We start from the raw sequence: 26,804 nt of genomic DNA, 5'->3' as shown, positions 1-26,804 counted from the left end.
TGCGCAGGGCGCCGCGGAACCCCGCGACAGGGCTGGCGGGGCGGGGCGGGGCGGGGCCGGGGGCGGGGCCGGCGGCACCGACGCGGAAGCGGCAGGAGCGCTTAGGGCTGCTGCAGGTGGATGCCGGTGGCGGGGTGAGGTGACCCAAGGCGCAGGGAGCGGAAGGGACGGAGCTGTGGCAGCAGGCCGGGCGGTCCCGTCCGCGAGCGGGAACGGGCCCGGCCTGTCCACGGCGAGAGGCGGGCCGCCTCCGGGACCTGTCGTTCCCACCCCTCCCCTGCCGGCCCTGATCCCTTCTCTCCTCCCCGCAGGGATGCTGCTACCCAGGCTCTTTGGGCGGCTGAAGACAGCGGTCGTCGGGGTGGTGCACGTGGGAGCGCTGCCAGGTGAGCGGCGGCGCCCTCGGCAGCGGCACCTGTCAGCCCGGCTGTGGCCCGGAAGAGGGCCCGCCGCCCCGGGCCCCTCATAAAGTACCATAGGTTTGCACGTTCCCCCTTTCCAGCAGTAGCAGAGGCAGGAGGTACTACTGGGTGAGGAGCACAGGGAACACGGGGTGGTTTTGGTGAGCCGTGTTTGAGGAGGCAACGGTTATAAAATCACACAAAGGGGCGTTGGGACAGGGGACAACTCTACCACATGTCAGGTAGAGCTCTCACAGATCCCCTTGACAGGCTGGTGCCCAGAGCTCACCAAGCTCCACATTTTCCCAGAAGCAGGCTCTAGGCAGCATGGCCAGCCTTCCATGAAAACAGACCATGTAACCAAGCTGCCAGAGAGCTCTTCACAGTCCACATTTCAGACTCTGAGCTTTAGGAGCCCAAACATCAGAAAAGGCTTTGGAGCTATTCTTAAGTGAAACTCGCTGAACTCTGCAAAATCCATGTGTGTTCGTTTCTGCTATGAAGCACTTATACCGAAGTTCAGATATAATCAACCTTGCAGATTAGAGTTTAAGATATCTTTATGTAATTTTAAATTGACTTGTGTGTAGCACAGGTGTTCTGCAGACCTAGATATCTGTCTTGCCATAGGCTGTATTGCATGGAACATCACTAATGTATAATAAGTACAGGAATAACAAGCCAAGAGCAGATCAGGTACAATAAGAGAATACAGCAGGTATTTATCGAGTTTGTCAGTTACATTTAGGAGCCGAACAGTTACAGCAGACCTGAGAAGTTCTCCTAATGAGAGAGATGCCACTAAGGCATGTCATAATCAACCTTGTAGCAAGTTTATTCTATTTCTCCCTATTTCAGTGTGCCAATCTCTATAGTTAACCTGAAAGCTGTTACTGTATGTGGTTTTGGTTTGTGCAATCCTTGAGTAAGCAGCATTACTCTTGCAGGGACACCAAGAAGTTCTCTTCCATTGACCCAGATCATTGATCAAGCTTGTCAAGAGGCAGAAGTTTACAAGAATGCTGGAGTTGTAAGTTTTGGGTTCCTACTTCCTATAGCAGCATTTACACAAAGCTGCTTCTGCATAGGCAATATTTTTTAAATTGAGTCTGTAATTCAAAGAGTCTTAACACAGTTTAGGAAGATGCTTAAATCCACATCTTTCATTTCAATATCGTAAGTAGGGATTGATTACAAAACCTAAAATAAGCATCACATGCACCCAAAACGATTGAAAAAGCTTAGACTCAAACTGTGTAATTTGAATTGCTTCAGTTGGATTACCATCAGTTTCTAAGAATCAAGTCAATTTAAGGGAGAAAGAAAAAAAGTAACATTGACTGCAACATGGACAGTTGCTGACCTTCTAGGCATCTGGCTGTAGAATCCTTCATTATCCAGTCTGACAAGCCACTGTATTTTTAGCTCTGTGCAGTACTCTGGTTTCATGTAGTCATGGAGGCACACTCTCACACAGCCAAGGCATTGCATATCTCAGTCACTTGCAGGCTGCAGGGTTGCCCCATGCTTGGGTTTGTACCAAAACACCACAGATTATTCAGGGAATAAAAACTAAGAGGTAAGCTTAGAAGCTTTTCTGCCCTTTAACCCTTCTATTCAAGCCGCTTGACTGGAAGTATGCCAGCTTTGCACATCTAGAAGAGAAGGCCCAAAAGGCCAGTCTCAGTGAGAGGCAAGTCAAGGCAAGTACTACTGACTGAATTGCCACTGTACCTAAAGTGGAATAGTAATCTTCATTGGTCAATAGATTTTAACATGTACTTTTTGAAGGTCAGACATGTTTTAAACATTTCATTGCACCAGTCTTTGGGTGTACAGTATTATGTACATTTTCTGGCATGGTAAGGTGACGTCCTAATGTCCAATGTTTGAAAAATATCTTAAATGAACAAGTAGCCACTACTCTGGGCTGTTGCTGTCTGCACAACAAGCTGGTTGAAACATTTTTAATGGTGTAAGTTACCATGAGACTTTAGGGACTGAACAAAATTGAATGTAAGAACTTAGTCTAAATTATAGAAGACCAAGGTCACAATGCAAGACAAGTCACATGAAGTAGATTATGGGCAGAGAGAGCTAGCAAATTAGAAAGAATCCTGGGAATTGTTTAAAGGATAAACATCAGTGTGAAAAAATGATGTTTACATAGTTGGGCTTGTGAATCAGATGGGCAAGTACAAGATGGCCGCCCAGTTAGAATAATCTCGTACTGCAAATTGTACAGGATGAGTAAGTTTTCTTCCTTTTTGTGCCTGTTGACAGAGCAGGTGTGCAATAGCTCTGTATTCTGTACCGTGACTTTATATTTTGACTTTACAGTTACAGTATCATGATGATATGAGGTATAACATGATTTAATTTACATCAGAAGAGTGGCAAGTACTAGTCTTTGTCTTCCTGTGTTAGAGGAAGTGGTTATACAAGTGATCTCTAATTTGTAAAGCCATTCCCTCAAGTTTCAGTGCTTGTTTACCCATTTCTTTACATACTAATTGCACATCAAAACTTTTATCAGCAGATAGAAAACACCAAGTATACCTAAAGGTGAGGGAAGGTACAGAAGCAGTTACTTTCACTGCTGACATACACGAAGTTGGAACAATTTTAAGACAAGCTTTAAAATCCATTCTAACACAGAATTTTAATTTGGGGTTTATACTTTATTGCCTTTTCAAGAGTTGAAATAAATTTTGCTATTCCAGGTCTAACTGGTTTACATTTTTTCCTCCCGTATTACAGCCTCTGAACTTGAATGTATTTTTAAGCATAATTCTTGGGTAGGACAGATAAGGTAAATGCAGTCATTTCTCTGCACATTTGGACAAATACAAGGCTTGAAGTTATGTTTAGTTGATTTGCTGTAGAAGTCACAAGAACATCAGTGTACATTCCACACCAATCTTTGTTCTAACAGTCATAGCAGCAGTATGACAAACAAATCCTTATTAGTGCCATAAAGGTCAGAAATAATCAGGAGAGCATCCATAAATATCAGTATAGCTGCCTAACATATTCTGCAATTTATTTGTGTATTTTTTCATGGTACTTTAAAAGAAAAGTAAGTTTTTGTGATAGATACTTTCAGGAATTCCTGGCTTCTGAACAGAGATCACCACTCTTCCAAAGTAACTATCCAGCATATGTAATGGAAATATATTTGGGTTTGCCCCTCAGTATCTCAAGTGATCTGCTAAGCTGTCTGTTTTTTCTTGCGAAAGAAGAGCTAGAAATTTACAGGTTTTTTCCACAGATGTTTCTAATGACAGCATTTCCAAATCTTTTAGAAGATAAGTAACCATCTTGCCACAACTAGATGTTTACATATTTTCTCAAGTTGCTTGAATTTGTGCTAACATTTACAAATAAAGTATATGGTCTTGCTCACTCAATATGCATTGCACTTGGATAAATCCTAGTATTTTCAGAAAAAGGTGACTTGTCTGGCACATTAGCAGCTTAACATAATAAATATGAAAGATTTGTGATATTACAGCACAGTAATGAAAACAAGTGAGTGCTCAGTTAGGAAGCCATCTGTGCTCAAAATGTATATGCTTTGTACTCGTGTGTTGCTAAACAATGAAATTCCCTAGGCAAGATTTTATAAGCAGCAAGCTATGATCCCTCCAATTTGTATCTGCTTTTGCTTAAGACAAATGCAAAATGTGTATTCAAGTAAACTTTTATTCATTCTGTTCAGTCTCTGATGCTTCTCTGTAGCCAGAAAATAGAGCACAAGTTCCCTCTAATTTCATTGAAATAGATCACTTTACTACTAGTTGCTGTAATCTAGCTGTAGCTACTTGAGTAGCTGACGTTAAAAACAGTTAGAGATACACAAGTAAAACTATTTCTATTTAAAAAAAATCCCCAAAACATAAAGTTATGTTGAATTGCAAATATTATGGTGCTTCTTACCACACAAAATTTTGGTTCACTTTTTTTTACCAGTGCTCATCCTCCTGATGCTTCATTTGTCTTTGTAACTGGAATGGGATTTGCTACTACATGTTTTACATTGATTAAAAAAAAAAGAATTTCAACCCTGTTACTCTTAACTACAATGATAGTTTGGATTCAAATTAGACTTTAATAACAGTTGAGATAATAATAACATAATATTCTGTTTAATAACTGAATAAAGTACTGTTTCTTCATAGAAACATGTAGGTAGTTATAACTTGGATTACAGAGATTAACATTTCAAATCTTCGCTGTATTACAGTAGAATAAAACAGACAAATACTTCCTATGGTATATAATGGAATCACAGACTGGTTTACATTGGAACTCACCCAGTTCCAGCCCTCTGCCGCAGGCAGGGACACCTTCCACGAGACCAGGCTGCTCCAAGCCCTGTCCAGCCTGGTCTTGAACACTGCCAGGGATGGGGAAGCCATAGTTTCTCTGGGCAACCTGTGCCAGTGTCTCACCACCTTCACAGGGAAGAATTTCTTCCTAATGTCTAATCTAAATCTCCCTTCTGTCAATTTAAAACCATTCCCTCTTGTCCTGCCACTACCTGCCCTTGTAAAAAGTCCCTCTCTAGTTTTCTTGTGGGCCCCTCTAGGTACTGGAAAACTGTTATAAGGTGTCTCCAGAGCCTTCTCTTTAGGCTGAACAAGCCCAACTTGCTCATAGGAGCTCTGTCTTCATAGGAGAGGTGCTTCAGCCATTGGATCATATGCAGGAGAATTGCTTAGTAATATATTTAATTATGTCTATTAAAGCAGTAACCTCTTGTTCTAGAGATAGAATTTTAAAAGTAATAGCTACAAAGCTGTGCTGCGACACAGGTCATAAATACTTTGCAAAGGCACCTGATTTCCTTCATAAGGAGCCCATGACTATGGTGGTGGGAAAGGCTGTGGTTATCTCAGTGTACATCTGAGCCTGTATAATGGTGGGTATAGTGCAAGGTATAGTTCCCTTTTCTCCCTGGAAGAAAGAGGAATTGTTTTAAGTTTGTAAAGTTTTGTATTAGTAGGCATGTGTTTATAGGTAAGACCTTTCTGTTAAAGGAAACACTAAGATTAAATTTGTCCTAGATAAAAGTTACATTAGGTAGATACTGAGTTAAAGCTTGTAAGATTGTTATATTTGTGGTTTATAGTGTTGTGACTACATTTGAGATTTTTCTACTATGATATGTGTGTATGAGGCTGAAGTGCTTTAAGAGGTTATTTCTATAAGTGGAATAAAGCTATGGAAATTATTTTTCTATAAAATCAGAGAGCTGTTTAAATGACCTATTTTCTAGTAGGTAGCTCTGATACAAGAGGCACTTTGCACGCATACATAGCACTTCAGAAGTCATTCAAAGTAAAAAGAAAATATGTCGTTTGAGAATTGTTTATAATGAGGCCATTATATATAAGCAACACTTAAATAATCATAATATTCAGTAGAAAAGGAACACAAAAGGTATTTGCTAGAGTTTATCTTTTATTATCCGAGTAAATTCTTCTTTGAAGTGTGTTATACAGTAGCTGTTCCTATGAACTTCTAAACTGTAAGATTAAGTGCCAAGAACTTGAATTCAGCATAAGGGTTTTCTTTCCACCATTTTAATTAGCTGCCTGATAGTAATGATATCTGTTTTATATACATATCAATTCAGTAAACACAGAAATCTGTGGTGTTATTTTTTATATAAAATATGAAAGAAAGTTCTGAGTTAATGCATCTGTAATTCAGCTCTCACTATTGCAGAACGTATGTTGTTCTTTTTTTAATTAAATAAAATATAATATGCAAAAGAACAGAGTCTATTGGATGGTACCAAAAGAAGAAGACTTTATTAAAGTCATACCAAAAATATTCACTGTAACTGTGGGCCTTGAGGCCATAGGAAGCGACAACTGCTGAAAAGTGAATATAGCAAGTTCAAGGCAGAAGAGAGGAATGTTGGAATCCTCCCATATGCCTGCATTTAGAACAAGAATTCACATGCACAGTAGCATGGCTTAGGTTTTTAATTAATTTTAAAATGAATCAATTCATTAATCTAATGGAATAATTTGCTTTATGCAAATCCTGAGCTGTTGAAGTAGTAGGAAGCCATGGAAAGTTCAGTTTCACTGTGGAATTTCTGTGGAATTCTGTGAGCTTATTCTGCTTTTCCTGCTACTAGCATGGCTCTTCAGGAGCTGAGCATCTGACGTCCCATTCCCAGGTGTTTTTCTTCATGTGTGTCCTATTGAGGTTGATTCTTGACTGCCTGAAAGCAGCTGGTTTGCAGACCCTATCTCCTTGCCCTTTTGATAAGCTTGGAGTTTCATAGATACCCATGTTTTGGTGAAGTCTGCCTAGCAAAGCATACTTAAGGCAAGCACCAAGGGCTTCTAGATTCTGTGGTCTCAAGAAAAATACCTGGGTTTGAGGGATCATTGCATTTTTTTGTTTTGTTTTGCTAAAATGGTATAGGTTTAGATTAATCTTTTTGCCAAATAGTGCTACTGACCAACTTTGCATTCTTGCTTAGACTGACCTAATAAATTTGTATACAGAGGACAAAAGGCCAAGGGGTTTCTCTTTCTGTTGGTCCCACAAAGGATTTGGTAACTGCACCTGGGTTTCAACACCATTTGGTCAGTTCAGGTTTGTTGGAACAGTTGTGACCCCATTCCAGAGGAACAGACTAAAAGGTTGTGATTTTTTTTTCCTTTTTTTTTTTTTTCCATTTCTGAAAATACTATGAGTTTTCTGAGGACTGGTTGTCACCTTTGTTGTATTGGCTACCTTCCATCACAGGTAGAGAAGTGTGGATGTTAGACTATACATTGAATTGGACACAGAAACAAAATCAGGACAGATGTTTTGATTAGTTGTCAAATCTGGTTTTCTTTTGCCTAGTTGAGGTTTTCTGGGACTGGAATTCTGTAATTCAATACGTTGATGAACAGTAGCAAATAGTGCATAGGTCTAACGTTGGGTGCTCATATCAGATTGCTTTTTTCATTATCATTTGTGTCCTTTTGTTTTTAAGGTAGCATGCATTTGAGTGTTTAAATACTCAGCTGTAAGCCATTTGTTAAAGGTGGCTGAATGCTTGCAATGAATGCATGTGGGTCGTCTGCTCAGTCTGACCGTGTTCTCCCACCAATGACTTCCACTCTGTTGTTCTCATCCTGCATGTTAGGTGTTTATTTATCATGTCTGTAGCTCACTCAGTAATTCAGCCATTAAATGCTGACTGCATTTTATATACTCTCTTATCTTTTACTGCCAAAAGAGCTTCTACACTGCAACAAAGATTAAAGAAGCATTACATATAAAAGTTTTTTTAAAATAGAAATCTTCCCCCACTCCCCCTTCCTGATTCTCTATGTTATTGTTAACCAGACTTCTTTCTCTAATCTCTAGTTGGTTTGTTTTGTTTTTTTTTCTGAAACATTGTTCCTTCTATTCTGGCTCAGTTACAATGTCTTTGAAATGTAAAGCTCTCATTTTAAAGGATTAAGATATGTGATAGAACTCCAGAGAGCATGAAATTTATTTTCTATATGTACAATTAATCTATTAGACTTTTTTTATATTCAGATTGAAGCTGGTGAGAAATGTTTAGCTTCTTTTAACATCCTCTCTGCAAATGCAGAACATCAGACTTGAAATATATTTTACAGCTATACTTTTGTTATTAGTCCTTGACAAAATTATATATGACTTACAGTTGTTGAAAACTTTCTGGTATATACTCTACAATGATAGGAAAAGTACAAGATATTCAATAAATCACATAAATTATATCTGCAGAACATTTTTTAATCACTCCATTGTATGCTAAGAGTATGTTTGTGTGGAGTGAATGGTGTAGGAGATAATAAGTAGCAATATCTTCAAGTAATTCTGAATCTGGAATGAGAAAAATGTCTCAGTTAAAACCATAGTATTAGGAATACTACAAATAGATACAGTAATAGTCAAACAAAAAAATCCTTTATTTATCAAAAATAACACATTTTCTGACATTAATTTAATTTGAAATTGTCTTGATTATCTCTACATCCTCCGTTATCCAAACATACTCAATATCCTATATTCCACTCGGATAATTGAAGTTTGACTTTACATTATTTTTAATGAGGTATAAGGTTTAACTCATTTGCCTATAGTTCACATTTTAGGATGGATCAAAAGAAACAAAATTGATGAATGTATAATTAAAATCACATTTGTTTCTCTTCATGATTTCCCTGCAAATACCATGCTGTTGATGAAAGCACTTTTAAGAACGGTAATACGCATCAACACAATTTACTGTAGATAATCCTTCGTTTGAAGGAAAACCTTTAAGTGCCTGTGTCTTTTAATACAGAATAGCATAATGGTAAACTAGCCATGTTTTTTAAGTTCCTTTTTTCCAGTTTAATGATATTTCTTTATAATAATCTCTCCAGGATGGCTTGATAATAGAAAACATGCATGATCTTCCTTACACGGTGTGTCCTGGGCCTGAAGTAACTGCAGCGATGACAGTCATTAGTGCTGCAGTGAGACGAGCCTGCCCCCATCTAGCACTGGGTGCCCAGATCCTGTGTGCTGCAAATCAACAGGCGATAGCAGTTGCTCTTGCTGCAGGTAATAGAAATGACTCGTCAGTTATTACTGTTGTTTGCTATGGCATTCACTCTGTGCAAATTGTGTATTGTACTAACATAGATACCATGAAAAATGAGACATGAAAAGTGCACTGTACCCTGAAAAAGCAGAAATTAGGTTTTGAGAAAAATGCCTGCTTGATTATAATCGATGGTACTTGGGCACTGCTTCAGTTGGAGGCAGCTAAAAATCCCAAGGCCACTGCAACAGCTTACTAGGTGAAACCTGTCTAAATATAATGATTAGTTTAAACCCACTCATGTCTAAAAGCCACCTTTGCTGTAACTCTGTTTACTTCAGTGAAGTTATATTTAAGGATCAATTTAACCCACTGTGGATAAGTATCCTGTATCAGCATCTGATTATATATTGCTACTACTGTTATCCATTAAAACTAAGTTTTCATTGCCTTTTTTGAAATGAATGGATGGAATTAAGCTTTTATGTAATAACAAAAAATTGAGTGTATAGCTAGCCAAACTACTTAAAATTAAATTACGTTTGGGGAAATTAAATATAAATTAATCTATGTTTATTGCATGAATCCTAGACTTGCTAATCTTTGTGCTCCTGCTGCTTGCTGAAGCAGTTTTAGTTATTTGTAACATTCCATGATTTAAAGATATGGAGTCTGTTTTAATATGGAAGGCTTTGTACTATGTAAGTTGCTACTTTCAAGGTATCCTGCCAGTTGAGAAACGGACAAAACCAAGTATTCATTGCTGCAGTAAAACCTACATAAAAACCTAAAGCAAAAATGCTAACAAATCCAGTTTTAATTTTTAGGAATTGTATGCATGTAGAATATTTGAGGTACAGAGGCATTTGCAAAAATATTTACACATTTTTAAAAGCAATAGTCTAACCATTAGTGAGCTTTGTTTCCTTTTAGGAGCAAAACTGATCACTAAATAAGGTAAATAGTGTGGGAACAATGTATTTTTCTTACTTCTCAGCAATTATTAATGAAGGAGAGAATGCCTGGAAAGCTTGGGGTTTGCTCAGCTCTGCTGCTGTTCTGCGCTATTTGCTCTGTAACTGCAGAACACCACTAGGAAAGGCCTGTGTTGAATGCATTACACTTCTCTAAAAATAATTGTCTCGAATTCACTGAGCAGGAAAGCAAAAAAGAAAAGAAAATCACTTTAAGCAAAATGGTAGTAAACTGAGTGCTGCTTTGTAGGTAGCAAATCTTTGACTAGTTGTTCTATAGCAGCTTAGTAGTGACTTTAATATCAACACAGTTATAATAGGTGGCTATTAATCATAGACTCATAGAACAGTTAGGGTTAGAAAGGACCTTAAGATCACCTGGTTCCAACCCCTCTGCCATGAGCAAACCATATCACCCAAAGCTCTGTCCAACCCGGCCTTGAACACCACCAGGGATGGAGCATTCACAGCTTTCCTGGGCAACCCATTCCAGTGCCTCACCACCCTCACAGTAAAGAACTTCCTCCTTATGTCCAATTTAAACTTCCCCTGTTTAAGTTTTAACCCATTACCCCTTGTCCTATCACTACAGTCCCTAATGAAGAGTCCCTCCTCAGCATCCTTGTAGGCTTCCTTCAGATACTGAAAGGTTGCTATGAGGTCTCCACACAGCCTTCTCCAGGCTCAACAGCCCCAACTTTCTCAGCCTGTCTTCATACAGGAGGTGCTCCAGTCCCCTGATCATCCTCGTGGCCCTCCTCTGGACTTGTTCCAACAGTTCCATGTCCTTTTTATGTTGAGGACACCAGAACTGCCCTCAATCCTCCAAGTGAGGTCTCACAAGAGCAGAGTAGAGGGGCAGGATCACCTCCTTCGACCTGCTGGTCATGCTTCTTTTAATGCAGCCCAGGATACAGTTGGCTTTCTGGGCTGTGAGCCCACACTGAAGCTGGCTCATGTTCAGTTTCTCATTGACCAACACCCCCAAGTCCTTTTCCGCAGGGCTGCTCTGAATCTCTTCTCTGCCCAACCTGTAGCTCTGCCCTAAAGTAAAGTAAGCTCTGCATACTTTTACTAGAAAAAATACTTGAAGGTGGTTTAGCTAGAAAAACCTGTGTGAAGGTAATGATATTATTTTGTAAAGGGGGAAAGAAGTCAGCAGTATACAGCGTTACTAGAAGAACCTCAACATCAGCAACATGTGGTTATGCTAATAAACCTGTTGAGGATAGCCAAATAGTAATAGATGAAATTACTGAATTTTCCTAGCATATTGACAAAGTACTGGATAAATGTGAAAATAACAGTAATACATCAGCAGATAAGGCATCTGAGAAGGCTGAGAGATTTTATTTATTTATTTTGGTTTTTTAGGAGGCATTTATTTATTCAACTAGGCACCTAAAGGAGAGAGTGCCAGCAAAAACATGTTTCTGCTGAGTTCTTCAGAGGTGTGGGGCAATGACAGGTAAATAGAGGGAGATCTTGAGGAAAAGAAGACTGCTGTGTCTCCACTCTTCTAAGGAGCAAGTGATTTCTCATGTAATCAAATAACAACTGTCCAGCCAAAACTATTGTTGCCGACAGCCTTTCCACTCCAGAAGGTTGTTGCAGACTCCAGTGCTGCACGCTTTTGGTTCAGCACACCAACTCCAGCACAGGGGGTTGAGGATGCAGTTGCCCAAGGGCATCAATCTGGTGGGCCATGGTTCCTCCGGCCCTGGACCTCGCTGCAAGGTGTTGTTGTGTCTGTTGTTTTGCTTCTGTCTTCAAGAGGTTATGTCGAAAGCTGTCTGTTCATAAGGATAAATATGTCAAAATTAGGCCACCCAAAAATTAGTGTCATTATATATACTGATAGTGGGGGAGATCCATGCCACACCTTCCTTAATATTAAAGTCCTCTGCCACTCAACTTTTCACTCTTCTAATGTAGACATTTTAATTTAAAATACACTAATGTCACTATGGAGCCATAGACCACAAAACATGGAGACAACACAGAATAGTACAGTTTTGTATCGGTATTTTTTACTGGAATCCCCTTAATCTCAAATTCTTATTCTCAGAAAAAAGACAACACTACTTAATACTTTATTTTAATGACATCCTCCAAAGCCTGTATTATCTTCTTTCTTTCCTAAAATGCTCTTTGTGGAGAAGCAAATCAGACTTTGTTTGTACAGTTACTTTTCAAATGGTTCATTATTAACAGGTGTTCCATGTGGTTTTTAGAAGTGTATAATTTCCTGTCTGTAGTTTCTGATTTAATTAACTACATCTGCTTGAAACAGAATGATGCATATAAGCAGGTTCCATGAGCGTCTGTAGAAATGCTCCCTTATTTATTTTTGTTTAGCAGATATTACTTATCATCTCTCAGTGCTCAGGAATGGCCACAATATATTCACTGAGTCTGGGTCATATTTAGGCGCAGTGTTTGGTTTTTCTTTCTTATTTATCAGTGTGTCTTCTTTCTTGCAATTAACCATTGTGTTATTTACCTGGGCTTCTGTTGTTTGCTTCATATTCGAGGGGACTGTTGTGTCTAAAGGAATTGCCCACAGGCCTTCAAGCTGATATCTGTGTTTTCTTTTGCATTAGTGAAATGTTTTCTTGGCTCTAAACTATCTGTGTAGGCCTTTGCAAAAGAGATGCCAATCCTTTCTAGTACAGGGAGTATATGCTGGTGATACTCCCTTTATTATTTTGCACATTCTGCATGCTCTCCATTACCAACATGTAGCAGTGATTAAGAAGAAATAGATAACTGGCCCATCATTAACCTAATAAAGTCAAAGTTGATGGTGAGAAGAAGGATTTCAAGAAAAATTGCCATTGCAGAATATTGGCCTGGCCATCTGCTGATCTTCCAGGCATAAAACAGTCCCCAGGGCTGTATTTCTGTAGTGATGCACAGGAATACTCATATTCCAGTTACTCCTCCCTACTTGACTGTGGAGATTCAGAGCTTCAGTCTGGGTCTTGGGAGAAAGGATTTTAGGGTCTGCTGTAGGGTGCAGCTTCCTTGCACCTGGGTGAGTTTGTGTTACATTTGGCATGAATCAGGTCTAAGTTTGTAAGTTTTATCTTCTCTGATCTTATGAATCTAGAATAGTTCAGTACAAAGGGACTTAATCATCTAGTCCAACTGGATCTCCACCTGACTGCCCTTTTCTCCTTTAAGAATCATGTTACTGAAATACCAGTTCTGAATTAGTCTTCATCAATGATAATGACACAGTTGATAGCTGATTAAATGAGACTTCATATCAGAAAATATCCCAGGTACCCAGATATCTCCATGTCTTTTATAAATACAGTTTTGTTGTCTGAGACTGTTGCTTTCCCTCACCCACCAGCAGATACATCCTGCATGGGAATTCATGTGCTGCAGCTCATGATACTGTTTAAGGTGGAATACGATTGGACAGAATTGTATACTGCTTTTTTGTTTTTCTTTTTAAACTACCACTGCTGGTTAATTCTCTCCAGCATTGTCACAACTCAAAAATATTTGTCCATGTCAGATAAGCGGGCTGGAGCACCTCCTGCATGAAGACAGGCTGAGAAAGTTGGGGCCGTTCAGTCTGGAGAAGAGAAGGCTGCGTGGAGACCTCATAGCAGCCTTCCAGTACCTGAAGGGGGCCTACGAGGATGCCAGAGAGGGACTCTCAGTCAGGGACTGTAGCAATAGAACAAGGGGAAACGGGTTTAAACTTAAACAGGGGAAGTCCAGGCTAGATATAAGGGAGAAGTTCTTTGCTGTGAGGGTGGTGAGGCACTGGTACAGGTTGCCAAAAGAAGTGGTAAATGCTCCATCCCTGGCAGTGTTCAAGGCCAGACTGGACAGAGCCTTTGGTGACATGGTCTAGGTGAGGTGTCCCTGCCCATGGCAGGGGGGTTGGAACTTGATGATCTTAAGGTCCTTTCCAGTCTTAACTGTTTTATGATTAGTAATGCTGTGGTGGCACGGAGGCAGCAAAACTGAGAACTTCAGCAGGCATGTGCATTCCTGGGAGCATCTGTGGGTGCCATGGTGCCATGCTGAGTGTGGAAGGAGCTGCTACAAGACTATGTCCTGAGTAGCAAAAGGTCTTCACAGCATGGAGACTGTGTGCCTTTAGCATCAATAGCAGCCAAAGTTGATACTCCTCTGAGTTTTCATTTTCAGCATAAAATTAGTCTTTCCAATTCTTTTTGCTTTAAGAAGGTAAGAAGAGCTGGGAGCCAAGATTTACTGCACCTATAAAACAAGATACCACCAGTTAAGTTAACCTGCAGCATCTTGCTTTCATGTAAAGTCCAAATTTCAACAGCAACAGGAGCAGGGGCTGGATCCCATCTTTGTGAAACAGTACATCCTTGCTCTCAGCTCCTTTTGACTTTACAGCTGAAGAGAAGAAACATACCTGAGAAAGTGCTTCTCAGTGGCTGCATCCAATTCACTGTCTTGGGTTGTCAAAATGCAGTTACATGCACATTTGCAGCATTTAAGGTGGATGTTTCTTCCATCAGCTCCATCTTGCAGTATTTTCTTACCCAGCAAAAGAAGTGTTTCAGTCTTTTTTTTTTTCCCCTTTTAATCATAAATTATCATAGGAAGGAAAATATAAAAGAAGAAATAAAGCTTTTCTCTACAGTTAGACCACAGCTGTTCAGGTAAAGGTGTTTAAATATGACTAAATTAAGTGGACTAACACTAACTTGTGAAAGAGAGACGAACTTTAGTTCTTTGAGCAGGCCCTGCCGCAGCTAATTATTTGATTTACATGCTCTTAATACAGTCTTGAAGTTCTCTTTATTAGGTTTCATTGGAAATTTCCTGTTTTTATTTTCCAGTGAGATGACAAAATTGCTTTGTTCCCACATAAGTCAGAAATAGGACTGTCTGTTAACTATTCAATGGCTATTACTTTTCAACTTGCCAAATGTGAAAGTAAGCAATAATATCATTCTCACAATTTTATGAGCATAAGAATGACTTCATTAATGGGATTTGATTATGGCTTCACAGGGTAATGATTTGGTGCCTGTACCTATTACATTTGGTTAAAGTTTGTATTTTCATAGCCTCCAAAAACCCAGATAAAGAGTACAGCCTTGTTAAACTATGTAAACAATCCTAATGTTTAGCAGAAAGTCTTAAATTACTAAGTTAAGGGAAAACAAACCAAACATCACCAAACAACATGTAAGCAGTGACTTCAATAAATGAAATTACTCTGTGAATAGCCCCTGTTCTGAGTTAGACATTGATTGCTGTGAAAATGTAACATATCTCTAGAGTCATCAACAGTCTTATGATTAGAGAAGTCATTTTGTATAACTCTGAACTGTGCTATACAATGCAGTATCTATAGAAATTGCGCCTATAGCTTGCTTTCCTAGATGCAGAAATCTCAGTCTAGCTATTTGCAGTGTGTTTATTACCCAGCATCTACTAGCACATGTAACTATACTTGTGGTACACTCTTGTCTTTGGATCCTGAGAGTTATCCATGCCTTTCACTCAGTAGTCTCAAGGCACAGGACAGCTTGCATTTGATTTGGCATCCATCTGTGATGTTTCTTGTTAGCTTGATGTTTCTTCTCTGTGTTGCTAAGTAATACAGGCTCTTCTCTATAAGGCATAAGCTTCTGTTTCTGCAACTTCAGGGCTTTTGGAATGAAACTGAAATTATAAAATAAACAGGCACCTTGTCATTTGGTAAATACATTTTAAAGATCGTTTATGTTTGTATTCGAAATGTGCTAAAGTGAGGCCTCTGTTGCCGAAGCAGTTCTCTGGTGGGTGGGATTGCATTCTTGATGGCTGCTTTCACATGCATTCATTTCCTTGGGATGATGTCAGCTCTAATTAAACGTGCAGCTGACTCCAAAGCTGGAGCAGCAGCAGAGCTTCAGAAGGGCTTGGAAGAGACCTCTAAAGCATACTGGAAGAACAGCAAAAGGCTAGATGAATGCAGAGCTTTTACACATGTGTTAAGTGACAGGTGAAATAAACTTCGAGGTTATGAAAGACTGGAGAAAAGAGGGGAATACAATAAGGGAGTCAGAATTCAATCTTGGTGCCTCACAGCTGTGGGCTTGCTACACTGGCCCAAGGCTTCAGGATTTCAACACAGAGATATTTCAAGGCTGTGTCCCTGAGCGTAGATGAATGGCCTGTGAAGTCACTGCTATTCGTAATCTTCAGTATCTATTCCACAAAACCTTCCTAGTGCAAAAAATTAATTTAATATGGTATAAAACATAGACATGGTAGAGTTGATGGTTGGAGTAGGGCGGAAAATGTTTCAGTCTTGCCAAACCTTCTCTTTTTGTACCTTTGACAGAGTTCTAGAAGTAATTTATTGATGTGGTGCTGTGTAGATAAAACAAGATACATTCAGATGGAGGTTGTATATAATATAATAATATAGGCTGTGTTTCTTGCCTACTTTCCTAAAGAAAGAAGAAAATACTATTCCTCTCTGCCCATATCCCTGGTGCTTTTTGACCTGATGGGCAACTTCAGGTGTATTTAATGAAATAGATGTTGGGAAGGAAATAATACAGTGAAAGAGATCAGGAAAGAGGAGAGAGACCCAAGTTAATGACTCTTTCGGAGAGAAGACGCATCATTGAGATTGAAGAGCTGTGTTTTGACCTACCTGCTTTTTTGTTATCACATGCCCACAGAGCAAGAAACAGGTCCTGTCCAACCCTAACTATTCTATTATTCTACAACAGGGTGTGCAGCTGGCTCTTCTCAGGGACAAACCGATAAGGGCAGGGAAAGAGAAGGGAAATGCTGGGGGTAGGGGGAAAACTGGTGTCTCTGTGCAGGAGGTGAGAGTTGAAGGCAGTAAGATGGAAAGAAGTTGGAGATAATATAGGCGAAAATAAAAACTGTAAAATTTAAATATGTGAAAAAGCAAGGTTGGTTTGTCCTAGAGCTTATGGAACAACTTGTGTTAGGATTAGATAAGGGGGGCAGTCAGGTTGGGTTTTGTTTGGGTTTAGAATTCCTGTTTTTCAGGCTTCAGTTTTAGCTAAGATATTGCTAATTTTGTGTTTTTTTCAGGTCTTGATTTTATCCGTGCTGAAGGGTTTGTGTTTTCTCATGTTGCTGATGAAGGGATTATAAATGCCTGTGCAGGTAACCTGCTACGATACAGAAAACAAGTTGGAGCAGAGAACATTCAGATTTTTGCTGATATTAAAAAGAAACATAGGTAAAAACAAGCAATATTTTATGCAAATATGAATGTAATAATGACTTTATTTTTCTAAATTTTTGCTTTTTTAAATGCTTATTTAGTGTCAGGAAGGTTAATGATATAGGGATAACTTTATTGATCAAGCAAGGTCTTGCAGTGCTATTAAGGTCATTATGTGCTATTATATTTAAAAATGAATGTGCACCTGTTAGCTCCATGTTGCTGCATCTGTGAAGTTTGCCATTGTTTAACCTTCAAGATTTATAAATGCAGACTGAAAAAAGTTCTGCATCTGGTATTAGGTGAGATTTTGTATACTTGGCTGTTATGTTTAAACAAATTTTCTTTCTGCAGGCTAGGCATACAAGGTTGTTTTTAGTTATGCAAGCAGTTGCCATATAAAAGAACCCAAATCATAATATTATGGTATTTTAAAAGAGCCATTCTCTTTTTTCTCCTTCCTGCCAATAATACTGGTTTCTTCTACTTAAATCAGCGCTATGTATGGATTATATTCTATGATTATCAAACAGAAAGAATTTATGACAGATGAATCCAGTTTCTTTTCTGCTGATACTTTATCATAACTGTCACCTGGTACTTTCAGCTATTTAGATGTCACTCTTTGTGTTGTTTTTTTTTCCCAGAAGAACTGCTCAAGTGTTATGTATTATACATGCTAAACAACCTAATTAAAATGTTTGTGTGTAGTATGTGTGTAATTGTGGGAATAACCAAGTCTGGAAGATCTTAAAAACCTAATAAACAGGTAATAAATTTCAAAGTAGAATGGAAACAATGCAGAGTGGCCAAATTAAGCTTTTACAGTCCCTTCAGAATAGTTTCTTTCTCATGATTTATATATATAAAGATATATGTATATATGAATGAAAATACAGTGCATTAGATTTTTTTCTAAAAAAAACCCTGATAGCATCATGTGACTGTCTTGACAATTGATGAATTGGTATTTGGATTGTACTTCTGTTGTTCAAAGGGTTTGCTTTTGAGTAAAGGAAAAGATGTTTTTGTTTCAGGCAGATTCATAAGCTGAAAAGGGAATGTTACAGTACATGTTGGTTGAGCTTTCTAATGTAGAAAAATGTGCCTGCCACCGAGAGCTGCTAGCCTCCTCTTCTTTAAATGTGCAGAAACTATTTATTTGTCTACTTGCTGTGTTTCGGCTACCCTCCATGTGCTAGTTTTAGGGTGCCTATTACTCTTAAACCTCATTTCAATCTCATTGTATGTATTTATTAGTTAAGCCTGCCTTTCTCCAGCTGCAGAAAGGGAGTTAGTGTACTTCCTTTCCCATCCATCACACTGCACATATATGCTGCCTCTGAATACGGCCAGAGCATGAACCACCCCCCACCCCCCCCCAGGAGTGTTGTCCATCCAGGCAGATCCAGGAAAGAGGCTGTCTCCAGCACCGCTCATAAGTGCAACATGCCAGCCGTAGCCATTGGTTTCTACTTAAATGTAAATACTGAAACAACAAAGTCAGCTGTTGAACCAGCAATTGCTGGACTTCTTACAAAGTTTAGAACTGTTTAAATTAAACGCTGCTTTTGCCATAGGTTTCATACAAAATGCATCACCCATATAACAAAGACTGCTTTTGAAAAGCTAGGTTGCAGGTAATTGATGTTTGCAACTACTGTGTAAGACGATTCCTGTGATTAAATCATAGGTAATAACTATACTTGCTGTTAGTTGGACTTTGTAAAATGGAGGTTGTTAATTCTGTTCTAGCAACATAATCTGATTTATGAATGACTGCACATCCATAACTCCCACTTGAAGTCAGAGCCATGTGTGCTCAACACTTCTGAAATACAGGTGCTCGACATGTAAGTAGCTGTCTCAATTGACACTTGGTAGTTCACACTCAGCAATCAGTCTTTAGAGACAGGAGACCCAGAATGATAGACAGATCAATTATAATTCCCTGATGGAAAAGGTTGGGTTTTTTCCTTCTTGTTCATGTTGTGACGTTACTTCTTAGTTTAAAACAGTATGCTTGCCCTCTCTCACAAAGCTTGCCTTTGGTTGTTCTGACAGCAGGAAAGATGAAGAAAATGTTAGACTGAACGTTCAACAAGGTGAATAACAAACGTGTGTGCCAACAGTAACCACAGGGTATGTTCATACTGTTGACAGTGCTCACGCTCTGACGGCGGATGTCAGCGTGGCCCAGACCGCTTCGGCGGCTGAGCTCTTCCTGGCTGATGGGGTTATACTGACTGGCACAGCAACTGGACTGCCTGCAGATCCCCAGGAGCTGAAAGGTGAGAGCTGTCAGACAAAGGTAAGACAATGGGCAGCAAATCTGGATTAATGTAGAAAGGAATCTATTTATCTGCTGTTCCTTAAGGGATAAAAAAAAATAATAAAAAAATGAAGAGGCAAGAAAAAAACCTCTCACTGTTGGGTTTGATTTGATACAGGAGAACTTATGTAATTGAGGTGCTACTCAGATTGTCTGTCTTGTGGTTCTAAACAACAATTTGTTGTGATGAAAATGAGAATTATTTCAAGCCTTTGTAACACTGAATGATGCTGAGGTTTAACTACAAAGAAAATATTAAAAATGTCCACAAAACCATGTCAAAAAATCCCACAACTTTTCATTTCTGACAAGTCTTCATATAAAAAAAAGCTACTTTATAGCCCTATTAGAAAACTACCTAACTATAAATCTTTCCATTGAAGAATAAGGCATTTTTATCTTTCACAACTGAAATTCAAGTCCTGAAAGAAAAGGGGAATTTCGATAAGGCAACATTCTGATCAGTAATACCAAGGGAAGTACTGCTTGGAAGATTTCAGAAAGAGTACAGGTTCACTGGTAGATACACAGATATTACATCAAAATATTTTTTAAATGGTGTGGACTTTTTGTCAAGGGAGGGTCATTCGACCAAAGTTGTTACCCTTTCCAAAGTGTTACAAGTTTCTTCACATTTTTCTATTGGCATAAGTTTGAGCTGTTATGAAATTGGATTGCTCCCATGCTGGAATTGAAGTTCTGTCATGGTGGCATTTAATTTTCATCACTAATTTTAATTTAATCTCTTGAATTCGAGGGTCTCTCTACATAAAATAGAACGTGTAATTTTTTTTTTTTTTTAGGGTTTATTTTTGCTGACATGCTTTAACTTGTCATGTTTTGAAGTTCTAGTGCAGAGTGTATTGTATTCAACTTTTGTTCACTGATCAGCGTGAAAAACATACTTTACTTGCCATAGATACTGGGCCTCAAACAGCTTTTGAAATAACATGAAATTATTCAGTGTTTTCAGGATTTTTGTCTATATCATATGTGCTTAACAGCATGTAAAATGAATGTTGAACTTGTCAAAATGGATTCTTATTTCACACGTTAAACTTTTTGCCAGATAATGGGTTATAAATGGCTATGCTTCAGTCACCAATGTTAAAATGATGGGTTGGTGTGAACACTGAGCTCTTGAATTAGGTGAGTCTTTTGGCATAGAAAACTAGAAATGATACATGAAACAGGTGACCCGAAAGCTAGGCCTATTTTAGAGACTGCAAAATTTCCTTAATCATAAGCTTCATCCCTGTCTGCAATTAATGCTCTCATCACTCTCAATACAGATTAAATAATTTAAAAAAAATATTGTATAATTCTTAGGACAAAATCCTAGGTTAAACTCCACTTTCACAAATGCATGTGCAACCGCCATTCATTTCCTGCATCAAAGAGCAAAACCTGACCTCCAGGCCCAAAGTTTTTTTTATCACAGGACGCCAAACAAATAGCACCCTGGCTTCTGCTTTTCTTCTATGTGAATAAACATGTCAGTCTGTCCTGCTCTCTTTGTGGATCCAAAGAACAAAATGAATCAGAGTTGGCAGTTGTAATGAAATACACGCATTAATTTTGTGTTTGGATTTGTGCTATGAAAACAAGAGTCTGAAGATCATGGGTTTATTTTAACTTAGGTCAAAGCACTCTGGATGTTAGCAGACCCTCTCATGAGAACGATGTTGGCTTAAAACAATTAAGAGAAGAACTTAAAAATCAGTATTCCGGGGTATAAGGAAATGACAAATTAGGCATAACTATGTCAGCAGATTCTTAAAAGGAATCAGATCTGCAGTCTACAAAGCTGGTGTTGATGTGAGTGAAATTCTGCTTTTCACGAATTTATGCAGCTCTGGAAGTGCTGTGTTATGATGATACACACGATTGGGCACCTTTCATCACACTGCAAAGCATCTCTTGAAAGCAGAACCAAGAGATGGATGAGATTTTTGTCATGTCTTCTTTTCAGCTTTGTTGTGCGGTAACGTAAGAGTGGTTTTGCCTTTGTGTCTTTGTGTTGAATTGACTGATACGTGATGGGGTGGGGGAAATGAGTGTTTCCCTGTCAAACCACCAAACTGTGTTAAGTAGGATTTTGTTTGTAGTTTGTGTCACTGCCTTTTTGTAAGCAACCATCAGTATTGCCCCTCGCAGAGGCTGGTAGGGCCCAGGGCATACCAGGGCACCAGTGGTTGATGTAGTACAAGGTCTAAAAATCAGACTTCAGGTTATTAAGGAGCAGGAATTAGCTGAGCATTTTTAGTTACAATTAATTAATAAACCATATTTTCATTCAGGAAGTTATAGAAGTTTGTTCCAGTTTCTACCTTCTGAAACATTCTTTGGTTGGAGTGTGGTAATCTATCAGGTTTTCTCTTTGGATCCAGCTGCAGAAATACCTACTTTGCATCTAGTCTGTATTTTAAGTGACTAAATCTTTGCATAACAACTGCTTAGTTGTCTCTTTAAACAAAGCAAATGGCCTCAACTGAGTAACCAGTGGCAAACAGGGTACAGCAAGGAATTCAACAACTGGCTGTGACTGTCACCTCCTTAGTTATTGTTCATAAAAGGGTTATCAAGGCTGATTTACCCTCTCACCTTCTGATGATACATTTAGGTATAAATAGAGGCTGCTGCCTTTGTGGTACTCTTGAAATAAACAAGAGATGTGAGTCTGATCAGTGCTTTTTGTAAGCCCCACATTTAATAACAGTCATTTGAATTAAAAAAAAATGTGTTTCAGTGAAGCATTACCATAAACATAGTGTTGTGTACGGTACAGTGATTACTGCATATGAAAAAGCTGTTAAAAGAGGAGTAGTCAAGCAAGTTATTGGCACAGTGGTGCTTATTTTTACGCTGCTCTTCACCATTGTTTTCAAGCTAGGAGCATTTGGCCTTTATTTCATGTAACTTGTGCGTACCATAGTTAAATTCTTTCATTGTGCTTTGCAACCAAGCACTACTTTATTTGATTTTATTAAAGACATGTCTGCGGATGTACTGCCACAAGAAAGAGCACAGTGCCCTCTAGTTACAGTTTACTGAAATAGAGAAACGTGGAAGTTCTGTAAACTTTAGGATCTTGTTACTGTAACGTCAAAAAATTGTCTCCCTCTCTCTTTGTGTAAAAAAAAATAATATATATCTATATATACACACACAGGAAAAGAAAGGCAAGAAAGCTGAAAGATTTAAATCTCTGTGTTTAGAGACATCTTGACAGTGACTGAACATTGCCATACAACAGCATATCAAACTGCTGTTGCTTTATTTTCTTTTACAAGTTAGCATTTGTATTAACCCAGCCAACAGACAAATCACCTTGTACTAATCAACTTTAGGCCTTGATGTGCTTGGAAATGACGTAGAAGTACCATCTGTAGCATACTTAATTCGGTACCCCAGTCTTAATCCAGACTGAGCACTCCCATTGCCATTCCTCACATCATCACTCTAAATAAACCTGCAGCTCAGGAGGTGTGTGTGGACTCCATGTGTCATGTATGGGTGACAGCAGGAGTTGGATACCTTTCTCCTTTGGAAAGCTTTGGGGTTTTTGTGGTTTCATAACAGTCTCAGGTTTTGCTGAGTTTTCCTCTCTGCTAGGGCTACGCGACTGTCTTACACCCAGGTGATTATGCTCTGTTTAATTATTTGGCTCTTAATTTTTCCTGGCAATATGAAATAATTATCAAATGACTACCGCTAATGTGCCTTATACACTTGTCCTAAAAACAAATATTGACTTGGAATGCAGTTCCCTTAGGAATACAGTATACAAGTACTGTTGCACACACCTTTGGTCAGTTGTAGAACCTTAATTATGCATTGGCATCTATGTAAAGCAAATGTGGTGCTTCTAAGAGCACATAGATACTATATAGGTATTGTGATTTTTCTAGAACAGGATTTCAGTAATCATACTGTAAATAATGAAACTGTAATTATTTTGTTCCTGTAAGCAGGATGACTATAAGAATAAAAAAACGTGTAAAAATAACTGAAGTTCTAATTATATAGGCATGATCCACCTGATTTATTTAAAATTTTCAATAACGACTGTGTAGAATGGTTTTATTTTTGTATTGAAATATTTGTAAGGAGGAGTTATTGTTCCTACATGGAAAAATGGTAGGTCATGTGACCTAAAAAGAGATTCAAGAGCATTTTAATTGATCCCCTTTCTTCAGTTAAGTAGGAAGGTGATAAATAATTAGTCTTCCCTGAAGCATAATTAATAAGTAAGGCTGCTGATGAAACTTCATTTAAACAAAGTGTTTTGAAGCAGACTCTTATATGTTGCATATGTGTTTTCTCCAGTTACCACAAGCTCTGACGATCTCACATCAGTTTATCACCCATTAAAGTAATTCATATGTGTTTAAAGGTCAGAAATAACGCCTCACAACATTTCTGTAAGGGATGAAGCATCCAGTCCTAGAAGTAACTCTGAGGACAGTCAGATTGAAATGAGAGGATGAGAAGGATGCTTAGTAATTCTTGGACTGGGATATTTTTTTAATTTTTATTTCTTTTTCCAGGGCTAGTACTGACCCAAGTTCTGCAGAAAATACTCCTAAATAACTTCTATCTATGGGGAACTTTTCCATGCTTAAAACAGCCATCCCGTTTTGGTTTTGTTCTAAAAAATGGGAAGTGTGGTAGCTGAGCCGTAGATCCATTTCCTTACAGCCAGATCTGTTGGAATGTATGCATTTTACAGTGAACCATGCACTGGAATCCACCCTGTGTGTGAGGGACGAAGGGGTTCTGTAATATTTTGAGCCCTGTTTGATATTTTGTTTATTTCTCCTTTTGGAGCCAGGTGAAGGGTCAGATGATAAAGTAACACATGTTGTATACAGAAAACAACAAGGGCTTTTTTGTTTCATTGCCATTCCCGGAGAGAAAAGTAGCCTTTATCACTATTATCTTTTGCTTTCTGGAGCTATCAGTGTAGTCTATATGACTGCTGCTTGCTTTCCTACTTTTGAGTCCCTGAAATATGTCATGAAGTAGAGGACACATTCCTTTTCCCTGTGAATAAGGCTGCTCTTGTTTTTTCACTGAAGATCTTCTACTATTTGTCAACATAGCATAAATTCAGCAAGGATACCTGGCAGAAATACACACCAGTTCAATTACCATGTTGTGATTTAAACTGATGACAGAAGAATTGTAATAAGCACAGCTCTGCTGAGTAGTTCTGCCACTGTAATGTTCTCACCAGACTTGCAAGAAAGAATCTGAGTTGATATGACAAATCAAAACAAGAATGGCATCCTGTTCTTGTAGCTGTATTTTGATTACTTAATGGGAAGACTCTGGAGGTGATGACATGTCTTTAGGTGAGGGAAATGGAGAACAGTGTTGAGACTCCACACGGAGCATAGTAGCCCACACAGTCATTCCAGTGCATACTTTGTCAAGGCAAATAGATATGGTTTGCCTGGAATCTATACTGGGTGCTATTGCAACCCGGTAGTAAACAATAGCTCCTATCTGTGTAGGTGTAGTACCTCAAGCACAACGGAGCCTCTAAGCATGATGGTAACAATCACAGTAAGTAAAAGTGCTGTGCAAAAACTTCCTGCATCTAGCATTTCTGCCTACCAGGGATGTGGAGTAAAGATGAATTGGTGAGGGGACTATAGTAAAATGCAGTACATTCTCTGCCAGCCAATTCTACTTAATCGTGGTTAAATCTTGTTCCTTGAGAATAAAGAGGGATACAGGTATGGTATCAAGACCCAAATTTTGTATCTTACAAAATAGTGAGAACTAAAGGAGTTCTTTTTCTAGAGAAGTTGTTTCATTCTATAGAAGTAGTACAAAATACTGTGATCACTATTTTCTTGATCCTCAACTTTATTGTTGAAAAACTGTGTAAATTAAAGTCTTGGTAGAGTTTCAAAGACGGACTTAACCCTAATTTTGGTTTTCTTCTTTTCAGAGGTTAAAGATACTGTGAAGATTCCTGTGCTGGTTGGGTCTGGAGTGACTCTGGAGAACGTGATGACTTACTTGGATGCAAATGCTCTAATAATTGGTTCGTATTTCAAGAAAGAAGGTTATTGGGCAAATGCTGTTGATCCTGGCCGAGTAAAGAAATTTATGGAACATATACGTAAACTGAGAGAGTGAAATTGTCAGTAAACAGTATTTTTTCATGTGTGTGTATAAATGTATTATGATACATCATACAGAATTAAAGCACAAATGTGTGGTTGAAGGGCTAATAACTTGAAATGAAAACACTCATCATCTCCATAACTAGCTGGGAAACAGGGTGGCGCTTACAATAAACTTGCTCTGATATATGCTTCTAGGCAGCACATTTCTGTGGCACTCAAAGCCAGCGTTAACACAAAACCAACTCTCTGAAGTCTTGTATAATGTATTATCTCCTATAAGTAAAATGCTATGGATTTTAAGAATTTGTAGTAAATACTCATCACAGGTGAGCTGAGTTTTTTTTTGCTTGTGAGTACAATAGAATGCCCTTAGTTTACAGGTAAGAGTGGTAAATTGGACAAGTTAATTACTCTTTCAGTTTCCCCATCTGTAAAATGATGATAATAGAACCTACGTCACATGGGGGTTGTAAGACATAATAAATGAATGAATGTACAGCTCTTTCATCTCTTCAAATGAAGGGCTCTTTTAAAGTTCAAGATCTTTTTTTTTTTTTCATTAGAATTGTGTATTTATTACAAAAATGTAGTCATTGTATCCCATATAAAATTTTAGGATAATTGGGAAATTGATTTACTTACAATACTTATTAGGTAGTTAATGTAAACATTTAATTACATTTTAAGTAGAGTTGGAATTTAGTCAAAATGTTTTCACAAAAAATGGAAATTTTAATAAAGGTTTATTGTTATTTTTCAGCAAGCTCCTACAGCTTTGTACCTCTCCAGACTAGTATTAGTGATGTTAAAACCTGCCAGGTTCCCTCCAATACACAAAGTGTAATTATGATGGAAACCTTTCTAACAAAGCTGACAGCTAAACACAGATTTTTATTTTTTCCTGTAAAATGTAGAGGGAAAATATTACAGTCTTACTATGTGTGTTGTGAGAGGTTCCCCCTGAATTTGATCTTTTAGCTATATGGAAGTTTAAAAGAACCCAAAGAACAGTAGCCATCTTCAAATAGTCAGCTGAAAACTACGACCAGTACACTGCTAAGGATTGTTGTGTGACAATAATTATCTTTAAAGAAACTGATTACAGTTGCCAAAGTCACATTCATCACTGTGAGTGTGAAAATACAATGTGTTGCCAGCATCTTTCTTGA

At 38.4% G+C, this 26,804-nt stretch overlaps 1 protein-coding gene across 2 annotated transcripts; it reads left to right on the top strand.

Annotated features, from left to right (window-relative positions):
• The first annotated feature begins 40 nt into the window (after positions 1 to 40).
• LOC133277345 (uncharacterized protein F13E9.13, mitochondrial-like) lies at positions 41 to 26,804 on the top strand. 2 transcript variants are annotated; one of them, XM_061469102.1, is made up of 7 exons: positions 41 to 116; positions 312 to 386; positions 1,349 to 1,431; positions 8,822 to 9,002; positions 17,025 to 17,175; positions 19,324 to 19,451; positions 25,455 to 26,804. In XM_061469102.1, exons 2-7 carry the CDS (start codon positions 314 to 316, stop codon positions 25,643 to 25,645), a joined length of 807 nt encoding a protein of 268 aa, XP_061325086.1. In that variant the 5' UTR covers positions 41 to 116; positions 312 to 313; the 3' UTR covers positions 25,646 to 26,804. The 2 variants fall into 2 exon arrangements, with proteins under 2 accessions (XP_061325086.1, XP_061325087.1); XM_061469103.1 differs by having other exon boundaries at positions 19,324 to 19,471; positions 25,455 to 25,616.

This window comes from Pezoporus flaviventris, unplaced genomic scaffold (assembly GCF_033815535.1).
Source record: "Pezoporus flaviventris isolate CSIRO_AGI_PZ_B2104156 unplaced genomic scaffold, CSIRO_AGI_Pfla_v1 ptg000054l, whole genome shotgun sequence".
Lineage (NCBI taxonomy): Eukaryota > Metazoa > Chordata > Aves > Psittaciformes > Psittacidae > Pezoporus > Pezoporus flaviventris.
Note: the sequence above shows the minus strand (reverse complement) of the source record. Positions and strands in the feature narration are given on the sequence as shown.